At 42.4% G+C, this 25,264-nt stretch overlaps 2 protein-coding genes across 15 annotated transcripts in view; both read right to left on the bottom strand.

Annotated features, from left to right (window-relative positions):
- The window catches only part of celf1 (cugbp, Elav-like family member 1), a 28,308-nt gene extending 10,551 nt beyond the window's left edge, over positions 1–17,757 (bottom strand). For 2 of the 14 annotated variants that reach the window (XM_034127138.1, XM_034127130.1), the window contains exons 1-7: positions 17,648–17,719; positions 9,267–9,389; positions 3,779–3,880; positions 2,530–2,717; positions 1,837–1,919; positions 1,168–1,216; positions 700–834 (exon numbers count right to left, since the gene is read on the bottom strand). In XM_034127138.1, the coding sequence (XP_033983029.1) occupies positions 700–834; positions 1,168–1,216; positions 1,837–1,919; positions 2,530–2,717; positions 3,779–3,880; positions 9,267–9,389; positions 17,648–17,664 (697 nt within the window). In that variant the 5' untranslated portion in view covers positions 17,665–17,719. The other 12 variants (XM_034127146.1, XM_034127155.1, XM_034127163.1 and 9 more) reach the window with 12 other exon arrangements.
- Positions 17,758–19,739: 1,982 nt separating this feature from the next.
- The window catches only part of mtfmt (mitochondrial methionyl-tRNA formyltransferase), a 6,866-nt gene continuing 1,341 nt past the window's right edge, over positions 19,740–25,264 (bottom strand). Inside the window, exons 3-7 of the mRNA XM_034127287.1 lie at positions 22,804–22,926; positions 22,623–22,725; positions 22,480–22,555; positions 21,397–21,470; positions 19,740–19,922 (exon numbers count right to left, since the gene is read on the bottom strand). Of these exons, the coding sequence (XP_033983178.1) occupies positions 19,740–19,922; positions 21,397–21,470; positions 22,480–22,555; positions 22,623–22,725; positions 22,804–22,926 (559 nt within the window). The remainder of the gene's footprint in view (positions 19,923–21,396; positions 21,471–22,479; positions 22,556–22,622; positions 22,726–22,803; positions 22,927–25,264) is intronic.

Genomic DNA, 25,264 nt, shown 5'->3' with positions numbered 1-25,264 from the left:
TATTTATTTTACAATGCAGCTTTCACTAGTGGCTCAATATAAGGGGCAAAGACGGGTTTGTGGTAATGGGATCAGTTTAAGTGGCGTCGAGTCTCAAAAACTCTCCCATTAGACTCATCGGTTTGAACCTAATATTTTCAGGTATAACACTTGGAAATGGCCAACTAACACAATCAGCAGCATTTTCTGCATCAAGGCTGATCAATGTAGCTTTAGTGACGTGGGTAAATGTCCTGCAGTGTGGAGGGTTTGGTGACTGCTATCTTAGATGTGATGGCCCTCCTCATCAATTCATGAGGTCAAATTGGAGTTGGTCTTCAGTCTACTAATGTTCTCTTCTCTTTAGTTTTATTTCTGAGGTAAGAGTACTCTACTGTGTGTCATCAAGGCAGGTCAAGGTCCTGAGGGAGCTGTGGAGTACAACATTTGACAGGATTGCTCAAATTCCTCTATAATGAATTCATTATAGAGGTGTTAAAGGTGTGATGTTTTAGCAATTGTGTGTGTGTGTGTGTGTGTGTGTGTGTGTGTGTGTGTGTGTGTGTGTGTGTGTGTGTGTGTGTGTGTGTGTGTGTGTGTGTGTGTGTGTGTGTGTGTGTGTGTGTGTGTGTGTGTGTGTGTGTGTGTGTGTGTGTGTGTGTGTGTGTGTGTGTGTGTGTGTGTGTGTGTGTGTGTGTGTGTGTGGAATATATGACTCACCCCGGCTGAGTCCGTCGGGGCCCCTCAGTATCCGGCACTCCTCTATCTGTCCGTACGGAGAGAACATCAGCCGGATGTCGTTCTCGTTACACTTCTTGGAGATCATTCCAATAAACAGCTTTCTGTCTTCCACTGCTGTTTTCAACACAACACAACATCAAACACACCTGCTCTATGTCAAGGTAAATGGTGCCATATAATGTTCAACATGCATAAATGTTTTATTATGGCTTCTTTAGCAAGCCATGTTATGAACTTGAAAGCGCTTATCTTCTAACAGCTGAGCTCTGCAGTTCTTAAAGGATTCTTATTGGTCATTTCTAAAGACTGAAAGGTTTTGCTTGCTGTAATAATTCATCCTGTTCATCCTGAGCATAAACAGATCCGTATCAGTATGGATGCAGCTACTAAAGTCAACAGGGATTGGTAGTGAGTAATAAAGGAAAGAGGAGAATGTCAAATCCTTACCATTGTTTTTCTCACTGTCAGCGGGCTTCATCTGGATTGGGTGGTGCATCTGAACAAAGGAACAAATGACACATTAGTATTTCTTTTGTGAAATATAGTTTCAGAGTTTCATGGCTGGACTACAGGCCAGAGAGTAAAGTATGAAGAAGGCCACTTCTTCTTGACAAAATAAACATTTGAAACGTTTATTCCCCACTCATTTGTTTTTAGGAGAAAAAGGAAAAATAAAAGAATGTTAGATTGTGATTAATAGCCACCTGTGATCAGATACTGCAGGGACAATGCTTTCACAATATGTTATCTATTGTTATAAAAAGCATTTTGAGTGTGTTCCTGTGATCCTCTAAGAAAACAAAACGTCCCTAATGTCAAGTCTGTTCTCTACCGCCCCCTCTCCTCTGAATCACACACTCCTGTTCTGGTGATATTCAAAGGGATATTGTGTCACCATGTTGTGTCTATTTTTCCAAAATGTCCTGACTCCATTTTTGAAAAGTTGCAAACAAGACCATAAGCAACATTAAAGCAACTTGTTATTCCTTAAATAAAACACTTAACTTAACATCTACTTTTAGTCAGATTCTTTAGTGCAACAGTTTTCATTGTCAACACACACTTTGTAAATGTTGTAGAAACAGTGCGGTCCACAGAGAGCAGGCGTTCACTTACCCCTGGGAGAATCTTCATGTTGTGCAGTGCATTCTGGGCTTCCAGGGCTGATTTGCGAGTATAGTACGTTATAAAACAGCAGCCTGCAGGGAAGGGAAAGAGACCTGAGTTACACACCTGAGGTACACACTCACTGCATACTGTGTGCTGTGTGGAGGAGATGCTGGGCAGCCATAGTGATCTTTGATCAAACAGATGTGCTCCATGTCTCAAGGCACACCCAAACATTACCCAAACCATTTGTATAGCCAAGTTCAATAAAGGCTTTTCATGTTGTAAGTTGTTTATGTAGGATAATGCACAATGCAATATCAGCCCAGATATCTTTGTGACTAACTCAAGAAGATGGCACAAATATTCACTTAGCAAATATACACATGAAAATACAGAAAAATAAATCAAAGGCAAGGAACCCCCATTTCCACTGATGAATAAATAGAATATGTAGAGGTTTCCATTGTGTGTTAAGGGTCTTTTGGGCTCCAGATAAGCTAGCAAAACAAAGAGTTTGTTATGATGGTTATATAGGTTATAATAGAGAAGAGACTCATTGTTCAGCATTAGGATGTTTGGGAGGCACGGTATCTGAACCCCAATGATGTCACATGCAATGTCAATCACTTGAAACTTCAAATGACATGCTAGACTCCTTCAGATTGAACTGTGTGTGTTTTTATGTTCCTAAAGGCTGACCTTTGCTCTGCGGAGGGTTCTGGCTGCGGTCTCGGAGGACATTAATCTCGTAGACGGCTCCGTACGGCTCGAACAGCTCCCGCAGCTGCTCCTCCGACCAGGAGCGAGGGATCTGCCCCACAAACATCTTGATGGCATCAACGTCTGGCTGGTCGGGGTGATCCAGAGACCCGTTCATCTTCTTCCCACTGAAAAGACAAATGTGAGTTAGACGCAATACGATATTCCTAATAATATATTGTAACTTATAACTGCAAATATTCTCCAACAGCCTAATGGGTAAGTAAGGAAAGTAGGGATGCTCATAGTGTTCTTCTTTTATGAAACTATGATGCTGAGTTTTAACGTCAGATAATAATCATCATATTCGACTCATTATTTCTATGATTTGAGTATATATCACATGGAGGCAGGTATTCATTGAGAAATATAAACAAGATTGAGGTGGTTTCTCTGTACAAACACTACAGATATCTATGAATACATACAAACTGTAATATGGAGGCTAGTAGAAAATATCTCAAATGTGATGAGAACAGCAGAAGATACAACAAAGTTGGTAAGACTTTCTTTGAGTTTGATGCCACCAGGTAACATGTCGAAGTGTCCTCTGGACACTATACTAATCCCATATTTCTCCAGTATTAAAGCATTAGGTTTGGCTGCTCAGTGTAAAGAAAGTCATATTACACTGACATACCCATACCATGGTTATGTATAAGTAACTATATGTGCTAGAACACGCACTAGTATATTATAACATACATCTGCATGGCGCTGGCATAGATAAACAAAACCCTCTTATACTCTGCTGAAAAGTCCTAGAGGAAACAATGAATACAGAAAGATAATGTATGAAGAGCTGCCATCAAAAAAAGCACTGAGAGTTCAGAGGTCAAACACATTCCTGAAATGAGCAACAACCCAAAGATTAAAAAGGAATGTTATTTTCCAGAAAAACTATGACACTCTGAAATCCGATCAGAATGATCTCTCTTACTGACGGGTCCAGGAAGAATTTGGCTCATTCAGCTGAAAGTAGTCAACTATGGCATAAAGGGGCCTACAGGGGGCTGCCGATGATGTGAGCCCACCGTCTGCCTGGGGGTCAGGGTCTGCAGGGCAGCGGGCTCAAACTGAACCGTCCACTGAAGGGTAAATCCGGTCCACTGGATGACTTTGCAAGAACATCTGAGATATGTAAAACTGGACCATACACACCCACAGGGGGCTTTGACTTTTTACTTACTATGCATAGGCTGTAGCAATGCTACCGTTAACGTGCGCATTCACTTCAAAACCCAAGAAGCTGCGGGGCTCGCACATGTCGAACCGGCACTGCAATTTGTTCCTATACAAATACAAGAAACCTGCATCACACTTCTATCTTACACAATATTGATAAAAGCCATTCAATTGTAATGTACATGTAATTGCACTGTGTTTTTTTTAACCATTAAAAAGTGGGATTTCACTTCATGAAATGTAATGTAACATTATGGTTGCTTAAAAATGTTTTGTTCAGCTCTTGGATCACTTCTGGTTGCAAAATAATGATGGCCATACTCAAGGCTTTAAACGGTGGACAACAAACCAATGGGCGATACGGTGAGACGTCTCATATACGGTCTGTGGTCAGAGGTTGAACATTCAAACTACCAAGACCAGATCAGTTCTGTAAATGGATTGAACATAATATAACTTGTATATAATATAACTAGTGTACTTATTTACTGGCTGCTTCAATCACAGAAATGGATTTCCTATGATGCACTGACAGGGAAAATACGCAGGAGGAAACTGCAGGAAACAATAAAGGTAAATAACTGGCTGTCGTTGCACCTGCTTTTTTAAATCTACTCATTTAAAAACTATAATATATACTGCCGTTTTATTGTATTAATAGATGTTCTGTGTGCAATCCCAACCAGCCATTTTCCATGTACTATATCGCCAATGGCATAGAACATGAGCAAAAGACCTTCCTTAGGAAACCATGGTATTGTCTGGATGAACGCAGATGAAATGACTGCACAGCTCAAACACATGTGCTGATTGGTTTGATTGATTCATACAATGATAGGTAGAAATGTTAAGTGAAGGTGTTTACATCATCACATCAATCCAAACCTCATAATCACTCTACTATCTTACACTTGAAATAGTCAAATGCAAAATGTGATAATCCGACTTCTCCTGCAGAATATGGATGTATATGCTTTCAGTGTGATGTGTGACAGGGGAGGAGACAACTTCGGTACCTCTCAATCAGAAGCTGGCCTTAACTGGTTGCCATGTGTTCAATTCCAATGATTTATTAACATTCTAAGCATTATTCAATAATTGCTTAGCATTTGCTGAAATATTGTAGCTTGCTAACTAAGTGACAAAGAGGCAGCAGAGGGATGTTAGAACAGAAGCAGAAATGAACCTAGGACGTTTCATTTCAGAATAAGACACGTTTTCAGGTTTATTTATCCAATACATCACCAGTGTTTAGAGAGCCTTCACTATCCCTAGTCTTCAAATATATTGAGTTACTTTTGATGTTTTTTTAAAACGTATGACTAGTATGTGTAGTATTATTGGCAGAGCGGTTCATTTCACTACACGTTACATGTTGAAATGGTTCAGCAGCGGCTTGATTCAACTATTGCCTCCCTCATGTTATTGTGCTGGTGCACCTCGGAATCTCTGCCCACACAAACAGGCACTTCAACAGAGTTCCATTATCATTTCGGATGAAATATTTGCTGCATTTTTACCATTTATTTCCATAATTGAAATGTTCAATTATGCTCTAATCATGATTAATTGATTTTGGGCACTGCTTAGGTTCCATATGAACTCAAATAAAGGCTGGGGGTGTGGCTGTCACAAAGCAACCAATGCCAGCTCAGAATACACTCCTGGTGCATGTTATACATGTGCATGCTAACTACGCATCATTCAAATGTCCATGGCTTAGACATTGCATTACATTGAATACATTCAACAATGTAATCTTGCTTTGTCAACATTTGGTTTTTTCAAAATGAATCATCTAGAGCCATTGTGTGTGTGCTGGCAGCCTTATAACAGCATGCTTTACGTTTCTATGCCTCTAATGGAGTTTTCTCCTTTGAAAGCTAGCTGACGTCACGGCATGTCAGTCAGAGGGAGAGGGAGACAATGAGTTGAGCAGGGACCCACATGTCAACATGCTGCAGAGCTACATGTTTTTCATTGCCTACATTTGTTTTATAAATATGTGTTATGTGTGTGTGTTGTTCTTTTCAGTTATGTCATTCCCTGTGATGTTTATGGATGTAGTTTCTGATGTTTTTTTTCCATCAAAAATATGCATTATGTCCTGCTCAGTATCAAATATGTGCATTATGTCCTGCTCAGTATCAAAAATGTGCATTATGTCCTGCTCAGTATCAAAAATGTGCATTATGTCCTGCTCAGTATCAAAAATGTGCATTATGTCCTGCTCAGTATCAAAAATGCAAAAAAACATTATGCTAAGGCACTAGTTGAAAAGGCCCAAAAGTGGCAGTACCAGGGCGACGCACAGTACCAAATCACCACTCAATTGACTATCCTAACACTTGAGACTAAATACTTCAATAATGTGACATTACTGCAGGCTTGACAATCAATGTTTCTGATCAAATTTGCTTTTTTTTTTAAATAAAAATTCTGATAATGAGTTATTACAACTAGTGCGAGAGGCATTCATTGTTAATATGAGGTCGTTTTGGGGTTATTTCTTTAGCACATAACCCTTTTTGTAAAGAATAACAGACAGGTTTCCATCAGAACAGGAGCTTATTACCATCTGAGCTGGATCCAAAATCAGTCAAAATAATACATAGCCTAAAGAAAGGTATAGGAAGTTACTTCAACACCTCTTATTCACTGAAGTGCTGCGTGGAAGAACATTTAAACAACTGGAGGGCTTCATCGCCCAACACACTACAACACAGCTGCTCATGACTAATACTGCTACCATTCTAAATCAGAATAAAGCCCTTCAAATAGACAAATCCATTCAAACTGATATCCAGAAACATACTGTAACCCTAGGAAACATGTAATACTCACAAAGTGATCAGAGCGAGCTACTTACACAGGACTAGAATTCAAAGAGCAGTGATCCACCATCATCTCAGGGAGGAAATCCAACTTAAAAGAAGCCATGATGCCAAAATGTGTTTCTTTCTCCTTCTTCTTTGAACACAACAGGACAGTGGCACTAAATGGACGCACAGATCAGGTGATGGTGGTAAACTCCAGATGGTACACTTATTGGTAGGTCCCTGGCGAAGGGTATAATAAGGGCAGTGCACAAAAGGAAGAGAAAAACAGTGTGCCGCAACAAACTAATGCACATGGAGAACCCGTCCAGTGGAACACAGACACACAAACACAAAGTGGCTGCACCGCCTTCGTTGCGATGGAGGAACAAATGACAGACAAAGTGACAGGCCTTCAGGTTGGCTTTCCAGGTTCTGGGAAGGGGACTGACCACTGCATGCAGATCATGGGGGGCTGCTGGGATCACTGGGGCCAGAGAAGTAATGGCCATTTGGGCTCCCACAATCAAAGTGCTGATGATCCACGGCCTTTGTGAACATTTCTCCTAGGCCAGCAGATCTGGCTGCAGCGTCAGATAAACATGGTGTCAGATTGATGGTGATAAGGCCCAGTGGGCAGGGGGAATGAAAGAGGGAGTGAATAGTACTCCCCAGCCAGTAGCTAATCCCTGGACTAGCCACACCAGGGGCTAACAATTAGGTTCCGGCCAGAGGGGGGGGCTGTGTTTACCCTGTTGTCCTGCAGCCTGCAGTGGTTTGTGTGTGATTCATGTGTGTAAAAACAGAAGGAAGCCAATGTCAAATGACACAGGCTTTTGTCTCTGTGCAACCCACAGCACACACACAAAGACCCCCACACCTTTGCATTGAGATCAACTCTGCACTAAACAACACCCTGCCTTCAGGTGGTTGTTAGCTGGACTTAACCCCATGCTGCTGCACTTTGTTGTCATCCACACTGGAGCCTTTTCATTTTGCAACATGACAGCACTACCCAGGAAAGCACAGTGCTAATAAACAAAGTCTGTGAAATAACAAAACCATCTTTCAAGATCTTTTCAGATAAATGAGATGGATAACTTTATCCTTAACCCAACGATAATGGGGACCTGCTGTGCTTATCACAGCTATATCTCCATTACAGCGCACATATTGTGATGGCTAGCAAAACGTTGCAAACTCGTCCTGCCTTTGAATGCCGTGCTGATGATAGTGTTGCAGCATTATTCAAACTTGCAGTAGTGGAGAGGCCATATGATAACACCACTGTGATAACAGACAATATGAGAAATACTGACACTGCACTTAGCGAAAGCGTGCTTGCCCTCCATATCCGATCTGATGCTCTACACTAAAATAAGAGCGGTGTTGTTAGAAGAAGCAGAGTGATCTATTTTAAATAGGTTTGAACACATGAATTGGAATACTTATCATAAAATCATGTAGTGCCTCTAGCTATTCAGTGAGAAATATAATGTTAGAGATAATTATCATAAAGACATTATAGCCTGTAGATTGTACAATATGCCAATGTTAGGCTTTTACTAATGTTAGGAGTCGGACAAAATGTAAGCTAGTTTGATACCTAAAGATTTTGTCAAACAGTATGACAAAGAGTACGTTCACACATCCAATGGGGAGTGGGGCTCCACTCCATCTTCTCACGAAGTGCAGAGAGGACGCTCTGCCGCTCTGAGAGGAAGCTGCTCTGACTATCTGAATGGAATGTTCCAGCACTGCTCTGAGTTTACCAACAGGCCAGTTTGTCATGTGTCATGCAGGATCGTGAGGTTAATACCAACACACAAACATATCTGAGCAACAGTCACAAACCTTTGTGCAGGTTTGCCAGGCCTACTCTATTTGGAGTTTTTTGTTTGTTTTAAGCAATAACTACAACTCATTTGTAATGTAGCAAATGAGTTATATTAATAGTAAGACGCCATGACGATCAAAAACATGGAGCCAGTTATCAGACCATATTAACAGGTAGGTCTTATTTAGCATTTAAAGCATTAGATTACATTTTTACTTGCTTTTTGGCTAAGAACTGTTGGTATGCATTTTGCTGTGTGTAGATTTATATGTATGGACCTGATATGGAGTGATGAAGAAATGAGTCCTATAACCCAGAAATGTGTTAGCATTTCAGCACGTCGGGTTACGTCGTCTGAAGTCAATGTTTTCTGAATTCATTTTTTGATAAATGCCTAAAATAAGATATGTGGTTAACACAAGCTTAACAGATTTTCATGTTTTGTATTACATAAAATACATCAGTAAATATTCCAGTGGTATTCCGTGTTTAAATGATTCTACTAAAGGTCATCATGCTGAACATTAGCCGCCTTTAGCTTGGGAGTGGTGACGTGAGGTCATGTGACCGTGCTGTAGTTTGTTTATAATCGTTCAGTACATAACAGCACTTTAACAATCAGTAAAAGTGGTGTTAATATAAGAGATTATTTTCTGCAATTTTCCGAAATCAAATTGAAAGATCTCAGAGCTTTTGTGGAGGGAGCCCTTGGTGGCTCCAATAATCTGTCATCACTTCCCTCTATTGACTGTGTGAGAGAGATACATGGCTGCATGGTGTGGGCAGGGGGTCCACAGATTTTCCATAACCCCCCCCAAACGGCTGTCGGAGCTTCTTACCCCCCTAGTGCCAAGTTGGAGACCTCGGAGGTGGGGAGGGTGAGGTGGGGCTGTCCTGTCTGCTCTGGAGACGCATACAGGCTCTCAGGGTCCAGGCTATCCATCGAGGGCCTCGCACTACGACTAATCACACACCACACACACACACACACACACCACACACACACACACCCACACACACCACACACACACACACACACACAACACACACACACCACACACACACCACACACACACACACACACACACACACACACCACACACACACACACACACACACACCACACACACACACACACCACACACACACACACACCACACACACACACACACAACAAAGAAACACACCACCAATGTTTGCACATGTAATGAAGCTTAAGTGGAACACAAATGTGAGAGCCGGGGGGGGGGGGTTTCATCCTTTAAATATCAAGGTTATTTTGAATAAGGGTACATCACCACACCCCTGTGTCCTTTCGAAATAGGATCTAGCAGTGATGAATAAAAACTGCTAACATCAGGGGCCTTTATCACATGTTTCCATGCCAACATCTGTTTTCCCAATGATCAATCTGTGTGTATGTTAAATAATAAATACGATTAATTATTTCTTTTTAAAACTACTGCATTCAAACTGTATTACAGAGAAAAAATGTCAAATGTGTAAATAATTAATCAAATGTATTAATATGAAATACATTTCCATTGACAGGACACTACCTGAGAGTGTTTTTGTGAAACTTCCATAGACCAATTTCACTTCAAAATATTAGTGCACCACCCCGGCGTATTACTCAGAACTTCTGATTTAGACATTTTAACACAAGCTGCGTTCCTTCTAAATTCAGATAATTAATAAGTGTTAATTTTGTGAAAATGTGAAATATCCTTAAACGAGACGCCACATATCACCCTGCCTTATACAGAAATGAGAGTAGTTTTCATCATCAGTCCCCAGTAAGAAGGTTCTGCCTGTATTTGACATTTGCATTACTGTCTGTTTAAAATATTTGAAACAAATGTAGGTTTTGAATAAACATCTGTGAATAGGGGTGTAACCAAGGTATTTCTGCCAAGGCGAGGGCCAACCCCGACTCAGAGCTCTGAATGTTTAGACGACTGTTGTTCTTCTCTCTCTCACTATCTGTGTCAGCACCCCGCCTACCTGCAGCTGTCCGTCACTCACCTCTCTCCTGTCTGCGCTCTCTCACTATCTGTGTCAGCACCCCGCATACCTGCAGCTGTCCGTCACTCACCTCTCTCCTGTCTGCGCTCTCTCACTATCTGTGTCAGCACCCTGCATACCTGCAGCTGTCCGTCACTCACCTCTCTCCTGTCTGCTCTCTGACTGTCAGTTTGACAGGAGCCGCTCAGTGCACCCTGGTGGTTGGTTGGCTTTGTTGCAATATTTGGGCAAGTTGCACCAGACTGAGAAGGGTTCAATCTTTTTACAGACAGACAACAATCAGATCAGGTTTGTGGTGTTAAATTAATGACTTCAAATCAACTGGTTCTCCTGCATTACTGAACACCAAGACCTTTTTTATCAGTTCAGACCACTTTAGAGCAAAAATTAAAACATGTTCGTCTTTAAAAAAGCTATCATACAATTTAAATCAGCATCTAGAGACCCATCAACACTCGCAACATTGGAATCTGTAAGGCCAATTATGACAGGTTTGAGACAGCCCTTTCTTATACATCGCATATACATCGCTGCAGTTATTATCCAGTGGAATGTCCTTACCTACTGGCCCAGTTAAATCAAAGTGGTTACTTTTTTTTGGCTGGGCAGTGTAGTTTTACACACCGTCTTATTTTACTTTTCTCAGGACTTGAAACTGTTTTTTGGGGGCAGACCCCGACAAAGAAGAAAAATGTTTTACACACGTAAGGTCATCATATTAACCAGTGGTGTAGTGGTCGTTGGAGCGCGGGGATCACCGTCCCCCCCACTTATTTGGAGCCCCCACTTTTTTTAAGCATGATTTTTTTTGAATAGTCTAATAAATATTTAAATCATTGCCAGTGTTATCGGTTGCAAGTGTGTATTTTGTTGTAATAATGACGAAAAACATCATACATTTCACAGTAATTATAATAAAAAACGTAGCTCAAGTATTTATGCAACTTGATGATTTGAAGCGTGTGTGTGTGTGAGGGGCAGCCACCGTGTGTGTGTGTAGGGTGACCAAGTGTCCCTCTTTGTGCGGGACTGCACACACTGCATTTTTAAATCATTTGTCCACGTCCCACAAATTGAGACTATGTCCCGCATTTGAGTGACAGTCGCGCAGAAAGGCCGGCTCGGTTCGCTGACGGCCGGCACCGCCCTTTATTATTATATTTTTTAAACGGCATCATGTAAGTTGCGCTGACAGGCGACAGAGGTCCAGTCAGGGCCGGCCCGTAGCACTGGCGTTATAGATGTTCGCCTAGGGCGCCAGACCTGGGAAGGCGCTGCGCTGGTAGCTCTGGGAGGGAAAATAACATTTTTGACCGTTGGTGCTCATCCTAATTTTCGGCCTTGATGTAACAATATTCATAATTAAGTATTGCCCTGTACGATGGGCGCTGTAAGTGATGAAAATGGGGGATGTTGGCTTATCAGGCCCGCAGCTCACAGCCAAAGTGCGAGTGAGCATGGGAGCGAGCGAGGGAGAGCGCAGCAGTATTAGTGTTGTTATTAGAATCTGGTGCTAGCTGCTCTAACGGATATAAGAAGAAGATGTTTCTACAATAATGTGGAGGGAGAGTCCTCTCCAGTCAGACTGAGAGGCTGATAACTACAGCTCAGTGAGGTAAAGGACTCTCTCAGTGTTTAGATAGTTCACTTTAGTCTAATGGCGCAGTTCCACCATGGCGCGGAGCGCGGTTTAAGCGTGCCGTGTCGTGCCATGCCCGTTTTTGGTTGCGCTTCCACTAGGCCTAGTTACGGCCCGGCACGGCCCGGGGCCACTTTTTCACCTCTTTTCTGGCCCGACAAAATTGTGGTTCTATCGGGGCCAACAAACAGGGCTGAGTCGGGCTGAGTATGCTAAACTAGAGAGAGGAGCGCTGGCAAGGGGGCTACAACTACAACAAGATGGACATATTTGACCGTGATTTAATTGTAATACACGTTTCAAAATGATGCCGAAGTAACAACATACTGATACCGATTAGTAAAAACCATGAATTAATGCTTTGGCAAGTTTGCAGACAGACGGCAGGCGAAAAACCTTTTAAAATGCGTGTTTTCTAAATGGAGATTGGCTAAGCTAACGCAGGATATGCTCCGACCGTCCACACTCACAACAACGGCCTATACAGACATAAATAAAGCAGCGACTGTATTCACCATGACACAGACAGTCTGTGGTTTGTACTTGTTTAACTTTTGTCTAGTTTCTGAACAGATATGAGGAGCTGTGAGCTCTGAGTGCTAACAGATAACGGCTGTGTTGTTTTTCTGGGGTTCTCACTGAAGATGACGTCACGGCTCCGCCTACACTGCGTTACTATAGTAACTACCCCAGTTCCTAAACTGTAATGGAAGCGCAGCATGAAGTGAGCCGGCCCTGTTAAGGCCCAACGCGGCCAAGCAGTACCGAGCGTGGCTGAGGCCGACCGTGTGGTGGAAATGCGCCATTAGTTATCTCAGTGGGTCTCAAAAGTTTTGATCACAATTTAAGTAAACACATATTTCCAAGGCACTCCTTTATAATTATTGGGATAAACAGGTTTGAAATCATTTCAATGTATACTACAGGATAGGACAGTAAACCAAAAATATCGTTTAAAACTGGAGAGATAAAAAAATATGCATAGATAAATAAATGTTAACTAGGTAAAATAAGCTATAACAAAAATAAAATAAGTTACATTTATTTGTTATTGGCTATGGTATTGGTTATGTTCACATACTTATTTGATTATTAAAATGTAAACCGATCTTTTTCATATGGGTGTTTTAGAGTTGTTGTTGAGTCGCCAGCTAAAATCTCGCCTAGGGCAGCAAATTGTCTAGAGCCGGCCCTGTCCACAGTGTACCCCCCGTTGACAGTTCACGAGCGCGTCCATACAGTAGTGTCTCTCCCCCCCGTCCACCCCCGCCCCGTCCACCCAGTAAAAGAATCCCCACTACACCACTGATCTTAAGAGTTTGTTATGCTCATCGAGTCATCCGTGAGCAGAGCATCAAGTTGGCATGCCTATAACAGCTGAATGCGGCGATTACCATGTTGTTCAGCAAAACGCCTCACAAACTTATTAAGATCTAAAGCTTTAGTGCGTTTTGATTCAATGCTGAGTACAGCCAAACTTGACAGTCTCTTCTCTGTCATTATAGACCGCTAATACCTCATTCCTTCCGTCTACTTGGGGTCCGAATGCTTCTCGTTTTGCGCCGTCCCGTTCAAGTGAAATCGCCACCAATCAGACGGACCCGGTGAAATCTAGGGGTAAGGCAGAGTTTGGGTCTGTGTTTCAGTGTTCACCGGGGAAACAAAGCAATGCTAAAACTCTATTGTTTGGCCAGTTAAATAAAGTTAGTTGTAGGATAAATAATGATTTAGTCAAAACACAGCTGGTGATGAAAGGGTAGCTGTCATGTATGAAGGTAGATATGGTGCAAAATGCGAGAGCTTGTAAAACCTGATGTGAGCGCTTGTGTGCATACATTTACACTTGTATAAAATATCCACGTATCTGTGAACCAAATTTGAAGTCACAGAAGAAACTTTTGCTACACTTCTTGCGATGAATGTGTCGCCTGTAGATGTAGGGGGAGGGAGGGGGGTTGGAGCGAAGGGGACGGAGCTATCAGAACGACGAGGCGCAAGCTCGGGTCAGTCACACACAAACAAGTGACTAGTGACTACTGTTGCCCCTTTCACACCAACGCAGCTCCCGTTCTAGCTCCGTGCTTCGCTCACAACAACAACAATGGGGGACTGCGTCGGGTCGATGATCGTGTTACTTTTAATCATACGAAGCCAGATTAAATTAAATAACGACTTCTCCAACCTTATACTTTTCTCCAGAGTGCCGTGGTTCCTTTGTTTATTAATGTGTTACAGCGGCATTTACCGACCGCTACAGTGCTGCTCGTCCGGCACTGGAGTTTATTAACTCACAGCAGCGGCCGCTCTAAAGTATTCACTGTCTGACTGTCACACAAGCAGCTGATAAATATCCCCAATTCCCCTTAAGTGAATGTGTGTCAGTCTGAATTGACGCTGTTTGGCATCACAACGCTGTTATAAAAGTTTCTCTGGTATAAAATGGGTGATGTTAGCATAGCAACCGAAGCTACACTGACTATATTGACTAGGCTACTTGTTGCTTGTTGCTTGTTGCTTGAACTTGTGGCATAAGCCGTTTTCTACAGGCACATTTTACCGGCGTATTTTTCATTATGATTCTACTTGTGATAGTCGAACATGAAAACCTGTGCAGCCCATGTACTGATTCCATCCGATAGCTGCTATAATACAAAACAAAACGTCTGCCCCCTCCACAATGATCAATAACAGCGAACGGATGGTCAAATAAACAGAATCACACGAAGCCTGGTTACTGGTTAGTGTTGCCTGACTTTATAAAGTGTGTTTTTTTTACAAGTGTGTGGTTGCGTTCTAGTCACTTTTCTCAGCGCTACTGCTTGTTTCAACTTTTATTTGCCTTACGGCCCGTCCACACAGCAGCGTTAAAAAAATCTTGGAACGCTTCTGCCCATTCACTTTGAATGGGGTGACGTCACTTTGCCTCACTTTTCGCCGAACTGCATTGTGGGCAGCAGAGCGGAGATTTTCAGGATTTTCAGGATTCAAAGTTGAGCAATGTTCAACTTTTGAAGCTGAGGTGGAAGCGTCAGCCAATCAAATCCCGTGTATGCAAATCTGACAGTTCAAGCGCTAGCCAATCAAACGGCGTGTATGCTGGGAGAGACATACCGCAGGTCATTTCCTCATATTCCAAAAAATGGAGGAGAAATTAGCGGTAGGGAATCACCCGGTGCTTTATGACCAGTCCCTATTTACCTACCGGGATATAAACCGGAGGAGCCAGGCATGGAGGGAGGTGGCAGAGACAGTGGTAGGTTTTCGCCTGTTTTGGGGAGTTTATATCCAGTTTACTTCGGGCTTTTTTGCTTTATGAAAAGCATAAAGCTTTATGAAAAGCATAAAGCTTTTTTTTTTGGTATGTCGGGGGCGGGAGATTCATGTGATTGGTTGTTGGTGCCTTGCTCGCAAAAAAATTCCCAAGCTTCAGATACGCCCACCTCCAAGATTTTTTTAACGCTGCTGTGTGGACGCTCCGTAACGCAGCCTACACACGGCGGCGTGCGTTGCCGCTTGGCGGTGGGCGTGTCTTGAGCTTGGGGAGTTAACGCGAGCAACGCGACCAACAACCAATCACATGAATCTCCCGTGTCTCCCCCGGGTAAAAAGGCTTTAAAAAGGCTCCCGTGTATGAATCTCACCATAGACATTCATGTCTAAAAAGCGATTTTTAATTCATGTCTATGGTGCTATTTTATACAACATTCCATGCTGGCTAAATACTGTCTATGCCTGCTAGCTGTCCATTCAAACGAAGTACACTGGATATAAACTCCCCAAACAGGCGAAAACCTACCAGTTTCACCCACTGTCTCTGCCACCTCCCTCCATGCCTGGCTCCTCCGGTTTGTATCCCGGCAGGTGAACAGGGACTGAAAGCACCGGGTGATTCCCTACCGCTACGATTATTTTCTCCTCCATTTTTTGGCATATGAGGAACTGCGGTCTGGCTCTCCCAGCATACACGCGGTTTGATTGGCTAGCGCTTGTACTGGCAGATTTGCATACGCGGGATTTGATTGGCTGACGCCTCCGCCTCAGCTTCAAAAGTAGAACATTGCTCTACTTTTGCAGCGAGCACCGCGAGAAAAGCTACGCTTTGCTCCCACAATGCAGTTCGGCGAATCGTGACGTCACCCCATTCAAAGTGAATGGGCAGAAGCGTTGAAGCGTCAACGCACGCCGCCGTGTGTAGGGGCCGTAACTCTCCATAAACTGTTAGTTCAGGTTAATCTCGCCCCCCTCCGACGTAAGCGTGACGTATGCGGTTCTTGCCTCTAGACTAGACCAACACTTTTTTCGAGCTTGGTAAGAACCGGTTTTTGGGGAAAAGAGCCGGCTCCGCTGCGGCGTGAAAGGGGCAACATGCGGGGGTCCGCAGTCATCCGGTTTGACCTGACATGGCTGTGTGACTGACCCGAGCTTGTGCCTCCTCGTTCTGATAGCTCCGCACCTTCGCTCCAACCCCCCTTTCTCCCCATTTTCCTCCCCCCACATCTACAGGTGAAAATTACTTTAGCGACACATTCATCGCAAGAAGTGTAGCAAAAGTCAAGGCCGCAGATTCGTCGATTTATACTGCCACAGAGCAGATTCGTGAAGTTGTAATGACTGATTTGAGAGGTTGTAATAACCAAGTTGTAATGGAAAATATATTTAAAAAATATATATTTTTCTGCAAGTGAACATTTCATCACTAAGTTCATTTTTTTTCTACAAGCTACAAAACTTTTTTTTTTCTTCTGTCACTTCAAATGTGGTTCACAGATACGTGGATATTTTATACAAGTGTAAATGTATGCACACAAGCTCAGATTTCTTTTTCTGCAAGTGCTCACATCAGGTTTTACACGCTCTCGCATTTTGCACCATATCTACCTTCATATCACGGTCCATCAATAAAAACGATTTCATGACTAGTTCAGTTGTATGACAACATAAATAAACAAATGTGGTAAGGCAAACATTGATGCCCAAAGCCATTTGGTCTTAATAACTCAAAGTAATTTAGATAATTGAGTGCTGTCTTAGCATTAGACATACTCTTGAAAAGTATGAAGAAAAAGTATTTAGACAGTAATACCTTATGCCAGAAGTGTTTAAAACCAGCCTTTCAGCAGGGTCCTGTGAGGGACATGCTAAATGAGAGGAGTGACAGTGGCCACTTCCGGGTTTGGTGACATTCTCTTTAACAGACCTCTGAAATGCGAAGCGTAACGTTACCGGGGCTGCTTCACGGCTCCTCAAACAGCTGACATCATACCCTACTGCTGTAAACCACAGCAACTCTAACATGACGTCATTTCATAAACACATTACTGTCATATTTAACTGCCGTTCAACCCATAACAGTAACAGTGGATACTACGCCGAGCTTTACACTAGCGCGAGCTTCATTATTAAGACAACAACTGACAGCTACACACTGGGACTGTTATGGTAACGTTAGCTAGCTACAACATGCGTCTAATAATTTCAAACTTACCCGTGTTTCTACGCCACTGTTAATTTGACTTGTGCTTAAAACAAAATGTCGTGTTGGTCTGGTCAGCTTACAGTATAACGCTAAGCATGCTGTCTCTGGAGAGAGGCGGGCTGCTACACTGGAGAAGTTGTGCTCTGTCACTTTAGGTTCAGCTAGCAGTCACCGTGTAAAATGGAAGTCTCTCTGAACCGTTACCACAGGGGGGGGGGGGAGCAGCCAACATGATAAGGGCTATTTCCTTCAGCATAAGTTTTATTGACTTTATGTAGAGTTATACTTTAATGTTAAACATTGTTTTCTTTACCTTTGATTGATTTGTAGTTTTCCTCAAAGGGAAGTGAAAGTGCACTTGACAGCTCCCTGAGTTAGAGTGGGACGTGGTACAGTCCAGAGGAACAGCCTGATCATCTCCAGACAGTCTGTCCAGCTTCATCAGCTTCATGTTTTATTAAAAGATCAGATCACCTTTATTGATGGCCAGAAGGAAAATGTTGGTGTTGCATAAATACGTATCTTACATCGAGAAAGGTCAAAATAAAGTATACATTAATATAAAAGAGTCAAAATAAAAAAAAGTGTAATTAAATAGGAACTACAATAGAACAATTAGACTCTAAATTGAAATGTAAGCATAATACAAGCAGTATCCAACACCAGAGTGTTCAGTGCAAAATGTTATTATGCAGAAGCAACATCTTTACAAGAAAACACATGTACCAGCTAAAAATATCTTCAGCACAAGAATTAAGTAAGTGAGTCATAAATAGCCAATCCCAAATGTACCATGTGATCATTAAAAACATAATTAAAAACATACAGCAACTAATGTGGAGATGCACTACATGTAGTGTTGTTTGCCTTTTCCTACTGGATCCTGCGGTTAGTGTTGTTGATGCATTCTGTGCCAGCTTGTCCTTAAAAACCCTGAGCAGAACCAGAGCTGCTCACGCTGAAATGAATCTCTGTTTACCTTTTCCAACACTTTGGCCAGACACTGAGGTTTGGAGATGAGACATTTACCTATAATGAAGGCATTCGTGCAGTGGCAATGGTTAGATCTTGAGTGAAACTAGTAAGCAAGATTTATTGAGCAAAACTCAGAGGCTCTGTGCGTCTCTGTCTGTGGTTGGACCTCAATCCCCTGCTCTTTATGTAAATAATGATGTACGTCATTTGCGGACATAAACAATATACTTTTATGAAAATATAAATGTTATTGATGTTTGTGTATAAATTATGAATTCATGTTATGACAGAAGCGTGTGATGACTAGTCTTTGTGTGCTATGAGCCAACTTGGCCTACGCCCTACAGGGGTATTGGTAAGGAGGCATGGTGTGTTTCAGAGCCAAATACCTTGATTCACCCCACAGAGGGGACATTTACAGGGACATTCCACCTTCAAATGAAAGGTCAATGTGTTTGGGCCAGGGAGCTGCCACAGGAGCTAACCCCATCACACACAAGATTTACCCTCTTTTCAATAAATCATTTCTGTGTCGGATTCCTTCACTTTCCAGAAGCCTTTTATCTCGCCTATTGGTGAGCAGGTCATCACGTTGAATGGTTTGCCACTTTAAAAAAAGTGTGTGGGAAGTATGTTTCTCATTATTGTGCATTTGAAACAAAGGTCTGTGGACAGGATTTTTAAATGGATGGAAAAAGGCACCATGTCATCGCTGCCATTTATTCAGGGCATGAAGACAATCCACTCATGAGAAGTATGTGTTATACTGTATGTTCCACAGGTCTCCCTCCACATAATGCTTGCCTCTAACATATGACCTTGTATCATGTCACAGCTGGCATATTGAGGGTAAATCATTCTTATAATACTTATAACATTGTTCTTAATATTCAAAACTCAAGTGATTGCATCCCAAGACAATTAACAATGCATTTGATGTAGCCAATCACAGAAGCCGAACATAAATATATATACTTGTACAAAGTGTTGTCTTTATCAGTGTGAATTCATGTTAACCTCATACGAGTCTCCAGCTGTCGGACTGAGAAGCTGCAATCAGATTGTGAGCTAAATGAAATCAGCTAAATTGCATCAGCAAGCTAACATGCTCACAATGCTAATGTTTCAAGTGTAACACACGAAATACAGTCAATCCCAGCAGCTGATATCTGTAGTGTTCATATTGAAGAGGAAACATCACGACGTAGAGTTCTCGCTCATGTCCTTTGCGTCTCCTCCATGTTTCCTGGTGATGAACAGTGCTCTGGTGATGTCACAGGCTGACTTCCTGTGCAGGGTCTGGTGCAGGTAGCCGTTATAGAAGTCCCCTGCTGTCAGCCTCTTCTTCAGGACCACAGACCTGAAGCCCACCCAGCCGTCCTGGAGCAGGGAGCACACATTAACACAAAGACGAGGGCTGCACAAATTCACTAACATTGAGTAAATAGGACTTTCATTATATTTGACATACATTTGTTCAGCTTTAATACGAAAAGGGGAAAAACACAGGTGCCAGCAACTGAAGATGAAAAATATGTGAATTTGTTATAATTATAAATACATTATTGCAAGCTCACAATCTGATCCAGTGTTTGTGACGACAATGTTTTACAATAACACAATATATACTTTACTATTACTAACGTCACCTGACAGCTACCTCATTATGTGTATTATGTATTTGGACCTCCAGTGGCTTTTTTCAGCTACTTCTTGATAACACATTTAGTTTTCTCTGAAATGCTGAACACCCAGTTTCCTCCTATAACAGTTTGAACTAATCCTGCTTTCTGAATCACGGCCCAGAGTATTCAGTATATCACTGGAATAAAAAAAGTGTCACTTTGTGATTGTGTTTCAGTCCTTGAAACTGGGGAATTACATAATACATGTAAGTGCTGCAAACTCAAATTGAATAGAGTGACTGCAGCCAGGGACGGCCTTATGTTAAAACTGTTCCTGTTGTAACCACTAGGTGTCACGATTACCATGGCAGCAGTAACAAGAACGCAAACAGAGGACAATGGCCGTTTCTCAATGTCGAGTATACCTGCTGCAGAGCCACTATTTCAAGTATACTACGTCATCGAGTGGCGCCGAATCCTGGGCATTTAACATGCATTTAAACAGTCCTTCGGCGCCACTCGATGACGTAGTATACTTGAAATTGTGGCTCTGCAGCAGCTCTACTCGACATTGAGAAACGGCCAGTGAATGCAGCAGATCCCAGACACTAGAGACACTAGTAGGGTGTGTCTGTTTCATTTGCCAAGAGTCCATGCTGTGATGGAAAAACATAAAGAAACACATTTGTGAACTTATTGTAGAATGGCTTGAATACATTATGTTCATTTTTCCATTGGAGAGATCATCATATTTGTTAAGAGGATCCTGGTTAGTTTGTGAGGGACTGAGCATAAAGAGCACTATGGGGGTAAGAAATATAGCTCGATAAGAACTCACATGTGGTTAGCGCACAAGATTGTGACTTTGCTGCTTTGTTTGTTTTTGTTCTGTGTATGTTAGTGTATATTGTATTAAGTGTAGGTCTTTGTATTGTATGATTTGATGAACAAAGACTTTTTGATGCAGTCCTTAACCAGGACAGAGGGAGTCTGCAGTCAGCTGCTCAGCAGGGCTCAGTAACAGCTTACGCACACTGAAGCTTCACCTTTCTTTGAAATACAAATGGTACGTGACCATGCTGCACACTCCACACCAATTTACGAAAAGGCTTTATAGACATTATTTGAGGGACATTTGGACATTATGTCAAAACACAAATAGAAATATAGCAATACAACTGTGCATGGGGGGGCAGTAAAGAGGACCAGGTGTGTGAGTGAAACCACACCTTACAGCTCACAGCCAGAGTGTCGGACTCCTTCTGGTAGCTCACTGAGCCGGGGGCCGCTCTGCTCCTCTCATCTGCAAACAGAGGATCAATGACACACGAACAACACACTTTTCAGAGGAGAGAGAACACAATCTCAGAAAATATATTAGGCTATACTCGCAGACTGGTTGAACTAATGTTGTGCATTAACAAAGCACAACACTAAAACATTCTGTGTGCATTGTGTTGCGTTTGCTTGCTACGGGAGTTACATGCATGGCGTTAGTGAGGTCTGAATAAGAAGATTATTTTATTTTATTTGGCTCCAAAAGAAGCCTTATATAAAATCACAGGTAGCAGACATTAATGTCACCATATTATTCATCGGTATACATTTTATCTGTATATCAAATACACTTTAATTCATTTAAATGCTCACTACTGATTGGCTAAAGTTGTTTGACACTGCTGGTTTATTGCAGCTAATAGAACACCAATGAGAGGATTGAATGATCCATTTATATTTATCACACATGAATAATTATTAAATCAAGCTCACTTTCAGCACAGTTAAAGTTGAGGAGCTGTACAATGTTGAGTAGTCACTTTTGTATTCAACTTTTCACATCAACAGCATTTTTATTTGTAATTCTTCATAGGCAGAAGTAGCACATTTGTTTACCTTGTACAGTAGAAGAGAAAAGACACACTGGCATCATTCAGGAAACTATTCAAAAACACCAAATGTTCCAATATGATTAACCAAACGTACCTAATAATGAAATGTGACATCTTCCTACAAAATCCAGCAGCTTTATGGTCCTGCCCATCCACGTGGTCCTCAGAGGAATCTGATTGGAAGAGAAGCATCATCAGAGACATGCAGCGTGCTTCATTCCTCAAAGCCTACATGTCTCCATGGTTCATTACCCGGGAGCCGATGGCGCAATGCAGTCGGCTGATCTGATCACAGGTCTGCTCCTCCCACTCCACCCAGCTCATGGAGGCATTGATTTTGGGGGCTATATTTGGAAATGAATGTATAAGTATGAAGACGTTTTATGTAGCATGACTGTATCTGTGTAGTTCAGAGCTACGTACCAAATGTTCCCCCGCTCTGGCTTTGCTCTCTTTTATGAGCTATTCTCTCAGACAGAGTCCTCAGGGTATCAACCAGCTGCAAAACAAACACACAGTCAGCTTCCTGGGAGCAGACAGACACCTGACATGTTCAATACACCCACCAGGTGTGCTCCTTTAGAGGAGAGGGCCGCTTCCAGCTGGTCTGCAGTGCAGCCTTCAGGGACCTGATGGCGCTCCTGCTGGAGGAGGGGGCCCACATCAAACCTGGGGGGGAGACATTCTTAATCTCTGTGTGATGGCAGATGGTGGAATGTAGAATCAGGAGCTTTCCCCTCAGGTTACCTGTGAGGGCGGATCTGGATGATGGAGACCCCCGTCACAGCATCACCATGCATGATGGTGTGGAAGATGGGGGCCGGACCCCTCCACCTAGGCAGCAGGCTGGGGTGAACATTCAGAATCCCACTGTAGAGCACACACACACTTTATAAACACAGGTACACACCACACTGCTGGCATATTAATAAATAAAACATTATTTGTGATGCCTTTAGATAATAAACATCATCACATTCCAGGAGCTCAGATTAAGGAGCTTAAAGAGGGACTAACCTGGGAATTCATTTATCCCAAAGTAATTTATGCTGTCTTTTATTTTGTTAATGTTATTGATACTAGTGTAATTTTTTTTTTTTTCTTATTTAAAAAAATCTGTTACTCATAACTTCTTATAGTTTTGAAATTATGATATCAATTGAAACATTATTTAAAAGTATTCTTACAAAATTCAATAATTGTATGTTCAGATGAAGGCTATGATATTAGAGATGGCAAATCCGGATCCTTTTACGGACTCTGAGTCTTCTGAGTCAGTCATTGAAGAGATCCGGATCATACGAGTCATTTGAGTCATATGAGTCAGCATCACCAAGACCGTAGAAATCCTATTGGTGAAACCGAAAAGTTGTTGCATTTCACGAGCATATTAAACTGACGTTATATTAACCTCCGCTACACAGTGTATTTTGCTTTAATAAAAAATGTTGATCACAAAAAAAAAGGGTTATTTTGCGATTTGACGAATCTGAGTCTGCTGTTGACTCGTGCATGAGGACGAGTCTGCTGGATCTCTGGATCTGCTGCTATACGGTTACGGCTCTGAGTCCGCACGAGTCTGCTATGTTTTGCACAGTGAGTCAGGATTTGCGAATCTCTGAGTCTGCTGTTGACTCGTGCATAATATAGCCGCGGGAGCCGGGTGCTGGAGGCGGGGCTATGCTCGTGCACATGACGAGTATGGATCTCTGGATCTGCTATGCTATTACGGTACGTCTACACAGCAGCGTTAAAAAAATCTTGGAGGTGGGCGTATCTGAGGCTTGGGGATTTTTTGCGAACAACAATCACATGAATCTCCCGCCCCGCGACATACGAAGCAAAAAAGCCCGAAGTAAACTGGATATAAACTCCCAAAACAGGCGAAAACATACCACTGTCTCTGCCACCTCCCTCCATGCCTGGCTCCTCCGGTTTGTATCCCGGTAGGTAAATAGGGACTGGTCATAAAGCACCGGGTGATTGATTCCCTACCGCTAATTTCTCCTCCATTTTTTGGAATATGAGGAAATGACCTGCGGTATGTCTCTCCCAGCATACACGCCGTTTGATTGGCTAGAGCTTGAACTGTCAGATTTGCATACACGGGATTTGATTGGCTGACGCTTCCACCTCAGCCTCAAAAGTTGAACATTGTTCAACTTTGAATCCTGAAAATCCTGAAAATCTCCGCTCGCCTGCCCACAATGCATTTCGGCGAAAAGTGAGGGAAAGTGACGTCACCCCATTCAAAGTGAATGGGCAGAAGCGTTTCAAGATTTTTTTAACGCTGCTGTGTAGACGCACCGTTACGGTTAGGAGCCGTCGGCTCCTCTGAGTCCCCACGAGTCTGCAGGAAGTTTCACTGATCCGCGTCCCCTCCCCTGAGCCAAACGATCACTTCTGGCAGCTATCCTACTTGCTAAAGGGTAGGCAGATGGACTGGGGTACGTTGTAATGTGATTTTACATGTTATAAAGAGAGTAGCGAGTGACGCAATTTATAGTTTTAATTTGTACGTCACACCAAGTGTGGGACCCAAAGGACTCGGGTTAATGGAGAGGGGAGACTCGTCACGACCAGCTCATTTCTAGGATCCGGGTTAATGATCCGGATGAATCAGGACTCGACCATCTCTATATGATATGAGTAAATAATAAAAGTATTATTATCTATAGCAAGTTTTGTCTTGGCCATCATTTATAATAATAATGGTCCAAAATGTAAATGCAAAGTTAAATCTATTTTTAAAGACGTGTCCACACTGAGATCTCTGTTACTTTAGAATCAGAATATCTCTATAGCAGGGGTCGGCAACCTTTTTGATATGAAGTGCCATTTAAAAAAAAAAAATTATCAGCGTGCCAACGATCGAGAATTATCAACGGGGGGGGGGGGGCTGTTGAGGATGTTGAGGAGCTTGACGCTCGTGATCTATCAACAGGAGGGCGGGGGGGCCTCGCTGCGGGGAGGAAGCAGTGTGTGGACCTGTCAGCGCAACTTACATGATGCCGAATTTAAACAAACACATTTAAATAATTGGTCTTTTAAACGGCCATAATAATAAGGACGATCGTCCGTCTGTGATTCTCCAGAACACACATGTTATGATATTAGGGTCATGCAGAGTGAGATGAGATCGCTGTCCCTTTAAGAGAGAGAGAGAGGGGTGTGGCGTGTGCGTGTGAGTATGTTTCTGGAAGTGAAA

This window comes from Trematomus bernacchii, unplaced genomic scaffold, assembly GCF_902827165.1.
Source record: "Trematomus bernacchii unplaced genomic scaffold, fTreBer1.1, whole genome shotgun sequence".
Taxonomy (NCBI): Eukaryota; Metazoa; Chordata; class Actinopteri; order Perciformes; family Nototheniidae; genus Trematomus; species Trematomus bernacchii.
The sequence above is the reverse complement of the archived record's forward strand: the minus strand, read 5'-3'. Positions and strand labels throughout refer to the sequence as shown.